Source organism: Mytilus edulis, chromosome 4 (assembly GCF_963676685.1).
Source record: "Mytilus edulis chromosome 4, xbMytEdul2.2, whole genome shotgun sequence".
In the NCBI taxonomy this organism is placed as follows: Eukaryota; Metazoa; Mollusca; class Bivalvia; order Mytilida; family Mytilidae; genus Mytilus; species Mytilus edulis.
Genome location: NC_092347.1, coordinates 13,357,980 through 13,369,577, shown reverse-complemented (window position 1 = coordinate 13,369,577; position 11,598 = coordinate 13,357,980). Strand labels below are relative to the sequence as shown.

The window sequence follows — 11,598 nt, the reverse complement described above, 5'->3', positions numbered from 1 at the left end:
CGGAAACCAGTAAACAAATACAATACTATTTAATAATATAATTATATGCACTTTTGCTTCAATTTATTCATTTACTTGTGTATTTAATTGTTTTTAAATGTTGCTCTTTGTGAAAGATTATCAATGAAAAATTTTAAATCAATTTTCAATCTTTAAAAAGCAAGCACAGCGATATTTTTCTTTACGTCGTTGTGCTGTGCTGTTGAATGTCTATCATCCGGACATTAAGATGGAAAATAATTTCAACCAATCACAACGCATCATATCATTCATTTCCAAAATGGTTCTCGAAAGTACAATTGTCTGGTAAAAAAACTTTAAATCATATTTGTTTCCCTCACACTCAAGCTTAATTAATAAGATACATATTTCGGTAGAGGCCCGATGTAAACTTGCTTATCGTCTCATATTCACTATTCCTGATTTAGGGTATTTAATGTGTGAAAATTATTTATTCGTTATAACGACGATGATTTAGCGATTTTGGAAATCCACATCACCGGTTGGACTCGGTCATATCAATGTGACAATGATCATTTCACGTAAAATTATAAAGAAATCGGTTTTGTTTAACCCTGTTTGAATATAATGCTATAATGGAATTTTACTGTTCAAGGGAAATATTCGAAGACCAAGTGCAAAAATGCCACAAATTATGTCAATGTAATATGAGGCAGGCATTACCTGTGAAAGGGGACGAAGTCTGTACGATTTTTTTTTGTAACTTCAAATCTGTTAAAAAAAGAAACGGAAATACTGTAACATTTCCGATTTTGGTTCTGTTGTTAGGGATTTTACTTTTGACGTTATTTAAGAAATAACTAATGGGGGCTTGATCACTATATCGTGATTTTACCACGAGTTGGCCCTTTATGACAAATATTTTACCCTGAGCGATAGCAAGGGGTAAAATATCGGCATAAGGGGACCAAGGCTTCCAAAACGGTCAAATATTCTGGTCATTTGTATAATGTCCGTTAAAAGTCCAGCTGGGCAAAGCATGAAACGGTCATCTACTTTTTAGTTTTCAAGGCTTTTTCGGTCATTTTTACTTAATTCACGATCTTTTGACCCAAATTTATGCCTTTAACAGCCCCACATTTCCGATCTTAAAAGTGACATGATGATTAATTACTATCAAAACAACCCTTACTTCAATACTTTCTAATTTCAATCCAGGCTAATTAGTTGCTGGACAGCTGAAAACTACCTGCTCAGATGACAGGTAAACTATAATTTTCAGTACCAGACATCGGATAAATTAATCTGTCTATTCACAATTATTTCCGTACATTTCAGCAGTTTGTATCTAATTGATTTAGTCCAAAAGAATAAATTATAATAAATACATTTATAAACATGATTTGATGAAACATTTAAAAAGGTTTTAAATGAAAAATCGTCAGAACTTCGTTGCATGAATAAGAACATGTGTGCGCATGTGCACAGGTGGGAAATTTAATTATGCATCCTACATTTCTTCAAAAATGCTAAAATTATCATTGATACCTGTATCTAACGTTCATTTCAAGTATTTTGTTGGAGAAATAACGTGGAAAGAGCTTCTTCACTCAGTCGTGCTTTGTAAACGTACACTGATTTTACATATCCGTTTATGGTCCATGTTTTACCATTGTCAAGTCAACATCCGGTTTGGGAAAATGTGACTTTAAAAACTAAAGTAAATTTTTTGACAATGTCATTTTGCACAAATAAAGAGCCTAAGGCAGATATGAGCATGCTGATGTGCACACTTTGAATGATGCACTGCCAATTTTAACAGTTTACTTCAGAACATCAAATTCATATCAAAGTAAATTTTAATATCGTCATTGTCAATCTAATGTCAATCATAATTTGGGATGGCCATCTGATTAGCATAATTGCCTTTTGTGACTTAGTCTTAGAGATTAAAATCGGGATCAGATATAAAATGTCCGGCTGGCTCAAAAAAAATTTGGCAGCCCTGAAAGGAACAACCCGTGGTAAAATCTGGATATATTCAAACCCCCATGAATTATTTCGATTCTAATAGGACAAATACGGCAATAGACGTAATTACACTTGTATGCAAATTTGTCCGCCATTACATAAAATCACACAGGTTCCCGTAAACTTTGACGTCACAACTAAAAAGTGATTGTTGCCTGACGTCAAAAGGTTATTCCGAGGTGATAAAAGGTCATTCAGAGGCAAAATACAGCTAAATACCAAAAGTGTATATACATTTATTCTTTTGGATCGAAGCGCTCTAGGTGGAGGCAAATATTTGCCGTTCCCATATATAAATGCACTATTCAATTGGCGTAAAAGAACAGAGCTAACTGAATTATTGACATGCTTAAGCTAATCACAATAACGTATTTATATCGTTTTGAATGAATTTAAATGATAGTTTACTTATATATGTCTAATATGTTTTTAAAAAATGGCTTAAACCAGCTTTTAGCATCGTTTGTTTACGTTTCCTTGTTGTGATAATTTTCGGTTTCACAAGCGTGTCATCCCGTAAAATGCTTATATTCTTACGTCATCGTTCTATGACGTCGGGCACCTCATTCATAAAAAAGTATATGACGTTGGAGTACGATTGGAACAGCCCTGGCAATATATTCAGATTTTACCACGGGTGTGTACTCAAACGTTTGAAGGACGTCATGTTAAAATATTAAAAACGGTAAAATTTAATGGAGCCGAATTTCCGGAACGTTCCATTTACATTATCTGGAAATTCTGGTCTGTCAAATTTTACAGATTTTAAATTTTATATCCATCGGAATTGACGTTTCTTTGGTAATTATGGGAAAACATTTTGAGACATAATAAATATTTGCCCACCTCAAATGGAATCGTACCTTATTTTATCTTTTCTTTTGGATATTTCAGGAAATATTTTACATCAATAAGCACAAAAAAGGTAGGACTTTGTAACTATGTAAAAATTTCTAACCGGCAATGAAAATTTCATGTCAAAACTAGGTGTCAAAGTTCCCACCAAAATCTGCTCTCAAACTCCAGACGTAAAAAATGGCTTCAGCGTTATGACCTTATAGGAAGGCGTCCCAGAAAAAAAATGAAATAGCCTTGCCAGACGTCATAATTATTTGGACTAGTCCTAACCTAGTGACAGTAGTGACTAGTGTTTTTGATACACTTGCAATTTATTTACTTTTATATGTGTTTCAGTGTTGACAACAGTGATTATATGAGAAATGGTGACTTTGTTCCTACTAGACTGCAAGCCCAACAAGATGCTGTCAATCTTGTTTGTCACTCCAAAACTAGATCTAATCCAGAAAACAATGTTGGACTATTAGTTATGTCTCAGTAAGTTGAAGAGAAATAATGTTGAAAAGTAGAAGTATGAACGTAAAATACGTGTATACATAGTATATGCAAATTCAAATACTTTAGAAATTAATGTTGTTTTTGTTTTTTTAGATTATCATGTTTATAGAATGAAAGTAAGTGACTATCAGAATGCATATCAAGCACAAAAGCACTTCTTGCTATGTTATATTCTGTTATGATATAAAAAAAAAAAGTATTTATAGAAAAGAAGATGTTGTATGATTGCCAATGACATGAATGAGATAAGTCTTCATAAGAGACCAAGTGACACAGAAATTAAAATGTACAACTATAGGTCCTGTACTAACTTCAACAATGAGAAAAATCCATATGGCAAAGTCAGCTATAAAAGGTCCCTAAATGACAATGTAAAACAAGTCAAACTAGAAAACTAACAGCATACATGTCAGTGCTCTAGCTAGAAATCAAAAGGGGCAGGGTGCCAGTGGAGGGCAGGGCACTTTTTATGATAAGAAAAGGCACTGCTCATTTTTTTGTCTACGTTTCTGTGTGTATCACGAGTTAACGAATCTCTTCTTTTTTTTTTACTGTATACATGTATGTTGGTTTTTTTAAATAAAGATGCTTTTCAACTATAGTCTTTATTTCATTGTTTGTGTAGTTATGATTGATATAGTACATCTTCATCAACATATTATGTTTTTACAGTTCAACTTCACTCTACCCATTATCAAAGAATATGTGTTTTTTGTTTTGTTTTTTTCATCTATATAGGAATTATAGTTTGAATACATCATATGATTTGGAACAGAGAGCATTACTAATTTAGCAATGTTTAGAACATGGATTGCTAAAAGTATAATTATCAAGTAGAAATTGCAATATATATTTTTTAATATGTTCAAAGACAGTTAATATCTTTAAGGTAACATTATTATGTTATTATATATTCAATTGGTAATTTATTCCTTTTTTTGGTACTAGATAATATTTTTAGAGCACAAATTTGTAATAAGCTAAAACAGGGGAAGTAACTCCAAAATCAATTTCCACCACGTTTGGGTTAATTAAAAACTGTGCTTGTCGCTAACAAGTTGACATGGAAGGCATTTCTGTAAAGGCATAGTTTTATTTTGATGACTTAAATTCAATTCTAAAGTCATGAAAGTCTTCATTTATATACGCTCTTCCATTAATTGTGACTTGGAGATCGAAAATGCCGACCCAAGCTAAACACACTCACTCGCTGACACATTCATCAAAAGTATGACAAAAAGATACATTGTCCTAATTAAATTACCTAGTTATTAACACCTTTGAAGTCTTTATCATTGTAATTGATTGTAATGACATGATTAACCTGGGGGCAATCACACAGGTGTCATATATGTAATTAACTTGGAGATCAGAAATCGATGAAACAAAATTTTACCAAAACGGCACAAGATGATTTTGGAAAAAGACGTCAGGGCAGAAGGGCGCGGATGAAGGCACCCAGGGCGCAGCTGAGGGCACACAGGGCGCGGCGCCCTTCTATTTTGGGCTAGCGAGACCACTGCATGTAATTGGTGTACTAAATAATGAAGGAAAAACAATTAAATATGTAACACAGCAACAAATTATAACCACTGAATAACAGGATCCTGACTTGGGACAGGCACATACAGAATGTGATGCCTGATGGGGTTAATATAAAAAAGAAGTGGTATGATTGCCAATGAGACAACTATCCACAAAAGACCAAAATGACACAGACATTAACAACTATAGGTCACCGTACGGCCTTCAACAATGAGCAAAGCCCATACCGCATAGTCAACTATACAATGTAATACCCCCCGATAAGACAATGTAAAACAATTCAAACGAGAAAACTAACGGCCTTATTTATGTAAAAAAATGAACGAAAAACAAATATGTAACACATAAACAAACGACAACCACTGAATTACATGCTCCTGACTTGGGACAGGCACATACATAAATAATGTGGCAGGGTTAAACATGTTAGCGGGATCCCAACCCTCCCCCTAACCTGGGACAGTGGTATAACAGTACAACATAAGAACGAACTATAAAAATCAGTTGAAAAAGGCTTAACTCATCAGATGGACAAAAATACAAGTAGACGTGGCCGGGTACTTATACATCCCGACACAAAAAGACGTAATGAACAGATCTGAGAGTACTCATAGTTATCTGACAGCTAGTTCAAAGCCACTAACAACTAATAAAAAAATCATGCATCTAAGACTAAACAATCAATCCGTACACATCCAGCATCCAATGGATTTAGTGTAAACACGTCATAAACAGCCAGAGAAAAACATGACCTTGTGCAATGCCAAGTTATAGATATTGACAGATTGTAGATTAAACATGTTAGCAGGCGCCCAACCCTACCCTAATCCTGGACAGTAGTGTAACAGTACGACCTAAGAACAAAATATAAAATTCAGTTGAAAAAGTTTAAACTAATCCGATGGATACCAATAAATATGCATCTATTTTAAATAAAACAAAGGGGACATGGACTAGCATGACTAGCATTATACATCACAACTAAAAGACAATAATTACCAATCTGAGAGGATTCACTGTTACTGACAGCTAGCTATATAGATCAAAGCTAATAAAAACTAATAAGTAATTTTCTTATATGAAACAGAAGGTGACATGTCAATTTATAGTTTAAAAATCAAATTAATAATTGAGTTTATCTTCTTTTCAGTGTTGAAGTGTTAGTCACCTTGACCACAGATGCTGGAAGGGTTTTAAGTAAGCTTCATCAAGTTCAACCAATGGGAGAAATCAAATTTGGAACAGCACTGAAAGTTGCACATGTAAGTCTTTAAGAACAAATGATGAATCTGGAATAGAATAAGTGGAGTTCATCACATTATGCAATAACTCTGAAAATGTATTAAATCTTTAAGATTCTCATTAAATTATATTGTAAACATGAGAAGGGAAGTGTGTATTTACATCATGTTACATGTACAATGTAGTATGTTATTTTAGGCTGTTGTTGATCAGTATGTATTTAAATCATGTTATATGTACAATGTAGTATGTTATTTTAGGCTGTTGTTGATCAGTGCATATTTACATCATGTTACATGTACAATGTAGTATGTTATTTTAGGCTGTTGTTGATCATACATCATGTTACATGTACAATGTAGTATGTTATTTTAGGCTGTTGTTGATCAAACAAAATATAAACCATTTCCGAAAGACCTACATGTATGTCCGATTAGAATTTACCAGTCATGCTGGTGTTTCAAGAATAGAAGAAAATCCTAGCTTATGTAATTTATTTATAGCTTGCACTCAAGCACAGACAAGGAAGAAATCATAAAATGAGAATTGTATTCTTTGTTGGAAGTCCTGTTGAAGATGAAGAAAAAGAGGTTAGTTTGATTCTTGTCAATGATTTGAAATGTTGCCTAATTTGGCCTATATAGGCTTGGCATGTGTTATTAAAGGTTTTCTATAATGGAATATCAAAAATAAGATTACAAATCTTTTGTTAAATTGTAAAATGTTACATTTACTGATTTATGCATTGATTCTTATTATTGCTACCAATTTATCTGATTAAATCTACTTAGCCTAGTAAGTGCTTTCTGGAAATAAAAAAAATGGCCAGAAAGAAGTGGTTTGCAGGTATTTTTAACTTTTAATTGTGTAAGTGGTTGTTTCCATTGGCTCCTAGAATGAGGCAAAAGATATCTATTTGATGTTTCTCACAATTTTGGTTGATGGCGTCTATTAGAGCTGAAAAAATAAATGATAAAATACTAAAAGAAAATGATTAAACAGACCAACTGTAACTAAAGTTTTACTAGGCAAATTTGACTTATGTTTCTGTAGTGCTATGTAATTATATTGTCTTGTTTATTATAGTTGGTAAAACTTGCAAAGAAACTGAAGAAAGAAAAAGTCCAGATAGATATAGTCAATTTTGGAGAAGAGGTCTGTATGGTAGATTGTTGGGATAATTCATTTTGAAATGTTGTATGAGTTAGACAGTGTTTTTGATAATTATACCTGAACTTCTTGCTGGTGGAAAATGAAAAACAACAATACAAACATTATTGAAACAAACAGGAAACAGTTTCATTTAACCTTGTGATTATAAAGATATAATGCATAAAAGTAATTTAAAAGTTAGTGGAACAAAACTGCAAAGTTATTATAAAATGAACATAAATATAATATGAAGGTAATCACAATCAACACATGTTTTGAATATTGCATGAGGAAGCAATTATTAAAACATTTATCCAAGGAAATGGCACCTATTGATTTTTTTTAGTATAGATAGGTAATTAAACTCTCAAATTTATTTCCTTGTGAATAAGTAAATGTATTCCTTCTCTTACCTGCACACTTAATTAAAAAATCTGTATTGCCTCTAGTATAAAAAGTATATATGGTGAATACTTTGGTTTATATTTTACAGGCAGTCAACACAGACAAATTGACAGCATTAGTTAACACAATCAATGGAAAAGATGGAACTGGGTAATGATCAAATTCCTAATGTAAAGTTTTATATAAAACTGCTGTTTTCCTTTGTAAGGACTCAGTTCATACATTGTCAATCATGTCAATTGGACTTGCTATCAGAGAAAACATGGGACTGAATTTTGTGTTTTATTTCATACATAAAGGGTGATTTGAAGTTTTACTGTGAAACAGTTGTCATACATTTTTCTCCATTCTTATTTGATTACTTATGAGTCCAAGTTTCTGTTCCTTTCCAGCGTATCCTGTTTTTCTTGGGAAGTTTTAACTTTTACTGAAATAAGATTCATCCTTATCCATTTCAGATCCCATTTAGTAACAGTACCACCAGGACCTTTACTATCTGAAGCCTTGATTAATTCACCTATCATAGTCGGAGAGGATGGATCTGGTGCTGGTCTTCAAGCCACAGGATTTGAATTTGGGGTTGATCCTAATGAAGATCCCGAGTTAGCCCTGGTATGTATTTCCTAAAATTTAAATAACTAAAGGAAGAATGTAATTTTGAAATAAAATAGTATCTGTCATCCTTATTGCTATCTATATAAGGTATATCAGCCTGTTTATCTGTCATGATTACTGTTTAAACTACAAATGAACTATAGGGAACTTATGCGAGGGTAGAACATCATTTAAAGATTACACGTTCTTTAGATTATCAAAATTTTTGGGCTTAAGCATTCCTGGTGAAGATAAATTTAGAAAAAAGCTTCAGATGCGCCATCTTATGAAGTGTTTTTTCTAAAAGGAAAATTAATTCTGCTCAAACAACCTCGAGGGAAAGATCATTAAACATTACTTTAGGGGGGCTTCTTATTTGTGAGCTTGTTCTCAGTACCATTTGTTTGATTTATAGGCCTTGAGAGTATCTATGGAGGAACAGAGAGCCAGACAGGAAGATGAAGCTAAGAAAGCTATAGATTCAACAGCTGAAGAGACAGCACCAGTACAGGAAACTGGTAACTATATTTTTATCATTCAGAAGACATAGTTTTCCTAAAGTCCTGAGATGGGCTGGACCTCCTATTAGACCACAGTTTTATTGTTTATTCCAGATACAATTATTTGTTTATTCAATCCACACTAGTAGCTATTTCTGTTATAAAGCAAATATTTCTGATTGAAAGGGATAACTTTATAAGATATTGATCACTATTTAAATCTTAATATGAAATGTGTTGATTCAGGAGAATATATTTTGTAAATTTCTAAAAGCCTACTCTGTGCAAATGCTTCCTAGAAAGTTGGGGTTTGTTGTATGTATGCTTGTGCCCTAAGTTCGTTATCATTGTGTTGAGTAAAGTTGATATTTGCCATATTCATTAACTTAGTTTATCATCTGTTTTGTAGGAACCAATGATGAAGCCATGTTACGACAAGCATTGACAATGTCACTAGGACAGGAAGAAGAACCAGCACCAACACCTAGTGGACAGAATTTTAGTTCTTTATCAGAAGAGGAACAAATTGCATACGCCATGCAGTTATCTCTACAAAATTCAGGTCAGCAAGATATTTTTGTATAATATTTATCACTGTCATATAGCTGTGAGTTACAAAAGAGCTTTCAACCTACTTTGCAGGATAACTGTAAACTTACACATGGTAGAGTATTGGACTGTATTATTGAAACACTATAAAAGTAATAAACTAAAAGAGACACTGAATATATCTCTGATAGAACTTTCATTGTAACTTGGATAATTCTTTCAAATCGTGAAGTAGTAGATTTACATTGTGTTTTCGAAATTCCTAGGTCCCGTTTGTGAACCCCTAAACCATTTACCCTTATAACGAAGAACACCTTAATGACAATAATCCATGGGTATGCACACTGTAGTCTGTACAATAATGTTTCTATCATAATGAAATGTGGTTTGATAAAATTCTGGCTTTTTAATCCACTATACCAACTTCGGAAAAGAACAATAGAAGTAAAACAAAACTCTTGTGTCACAATTCAAACAATGTGAGGATTCTGATGCAAATAAAACTAATTGTAAGAATCACACATCTTAACCGATTGTTTATATTTTAGCTGATAATACAACAGAAAACACTCCAGCTCCTATGGATGTGGATGAAGATGGTAAAACACCTGTCCAGAAGGCAGAGGGAGCTGTAAGTAGTTCTGTAGTAAAATGACAGAGAAATCATCAAACAATAGATTGTGATACTAATCAATATGTGGATTCTTTTATTGTCACCAATAACAAGGCCTAGGAAAGATTGTAGTTTTCTTGATATTTTATTTCAAGGTTTTGCATAACTCTTCATAGTAAATTTATACTTTGTTGAACATTTTAGTTTGTTGTTTACCTAAACCTATGACAATTGGTTTTTTTTCACAAATATTGAATCTACAGTACTGTTAAATAGGCAAAATTAAGATACTAGTAGTGCTTTGTCTATAAAAGAGGGACTAAAGATACCAGAGGGACATTCAAACTCATAAATAGAAAATAAACTGACAACACCATGGATAAAAAAGACAAACATTAAAAATATAGTACACTAAACACAACATAGAAAAAATAAAGACAAGAACTTTTTCATTTAGATCTTTGGGAAGAGGACATTCTTTTATTATCAAAAATTGCATAGTAAGGCCTATTTTATAAAATGTGAAAGAGTTTTTTCAGTTATCTGCCGATAGTACAACTCAGGTTATCTTCACCAATAAAATAGACTATTGTTCAAATTAATACCAAACAAACAAATAAACAGAATTAGATATATATATAACTGTTCAAATCAACAACAATATTATTTTTTTTACAGGATGAGGATTATTCTGAAGTGATAAACGATCCAACATTTTTACAAAGTGTTCTTGAAGGATTACCTGGTGTTGATCCACAAAGTGAAGCTATACAAAACGCTATTAGTTCGGTCAAAGATGGGTCGAAGAAGGACAAAGATGATAAAAAAGATTCTAAATGATACTTTATAATTTATTTCTAGAACACAATTATTTCACCAAAAAATATCATAACTTTTGTAAAGAAACATTTTAGTACTTTATAGTTTAAAAAGGTAATATTTTTTCATTTTGTTTTCAAACAAGTATCAATATTGAAGAATCTGACAGATTCAATATGTATATGGAAGTGTGAATGAAGTCTTGTGTTATGTTTATGTGTATGGAAAAGTACCAGTCAGTGATTGAAGCATCTCTTTAAAATAAAGATAGATATATGAATCCTTAATGATTACTTTCATTGCACATCTAAAAGTGGTATAATAACATGATAATGGAGTAAGGACAGGCATATTAAGGCAAAAGAAAATAAAGAAAACAATTTCAAATTTGAATGTAATGTTTGAAAATACATACAATCAAGAAATATAATGATGTACACAGGATTTTTATCTCATTATATATTTCATGAAAACAAACTGCTTTCTGTAAATAAAAATCACAGCGAAGAAGTAACAAAATAATTAGACAAACTTAATTTAAGCTATTTACATAATCTCACCTTTACAAAGTTTATTTGTTTGATGCCCTCCCTGGTTTTAGAAATAGCCAAATTTGCCAGAATGGACGAGGTCAATGACAGAATTGAAGATGGGCATGGTTTTTTTTTAGAATAATTTCAGTCATTTCATTAATCAGACCTTTTTAATTGTTATTTTGCAATTCTTTTCCAGTAATAAATGCTACTCCATGATAAATACAAGAGCACATAGATATTCAGTTTCTTGTCCAAAATGTTGTTGGTTGATAGTTAATATATCTTTTATTATTTT

General features: G+C 32.2%; 1 protein-coding gene across 1 annotated transcript; it reads left to right on the top strand.

The window, feature by feature from the left end:
• The first annotated feature begins 196 nt into the window (after window positions 1-196).
• LOC139519000 (26S proteasome non-ATPase regulatory subunit 4-like) lies at window positions 197-11,054 on the top strand. The gene is made up of 11 exons (XM_071310713.1): window positions 197-306; window positions 3,187-3,327; window positions 6,044-6,155; window positions 6,639-6,725; window positions 7,222-7,290; window positions 7,781-7,842; window positions 8,151-8,304; window positions 8,702-8,804; window positions 9,196-9,348; window positions 9,884-9,966; window positions 10,627-11,054. Exons 1-11 carry the CDS (start codon window positions 230-232, stop codon window positions 10,786-10,788), a joined length of 1,203 nt encoding a protein of 400 aa, XP_071166814.1. The 5' UTR covers window positions 197-229; the 3' UTR covers window positions 10,789-11,054.
• Window positions 11,055-11,598: the final 544 nt, after the last annotated feature.

Coding starts and splice junctions, on each gene's coding strand:
- LOC139519000 (XM_071310713.1), top strand. CDS start 230: ATGGAAAATAATTTCAACCAATCACAACGCATCATATCATTCATTTCC. Junction 307..3,186: donor CTCGAAAGTACAATTGTCTG/GTAAAAAAACTT, acceptor TATGTGTTTCAG/TGTTGACAACAGTGATTATA. Junction 9,349..9,883: donor GTTATCTCTACAAAATTCAG/GTCAGCAAGATA, acceptor TTTATATTTTAG/CTGATAATACAACAGAAAAC.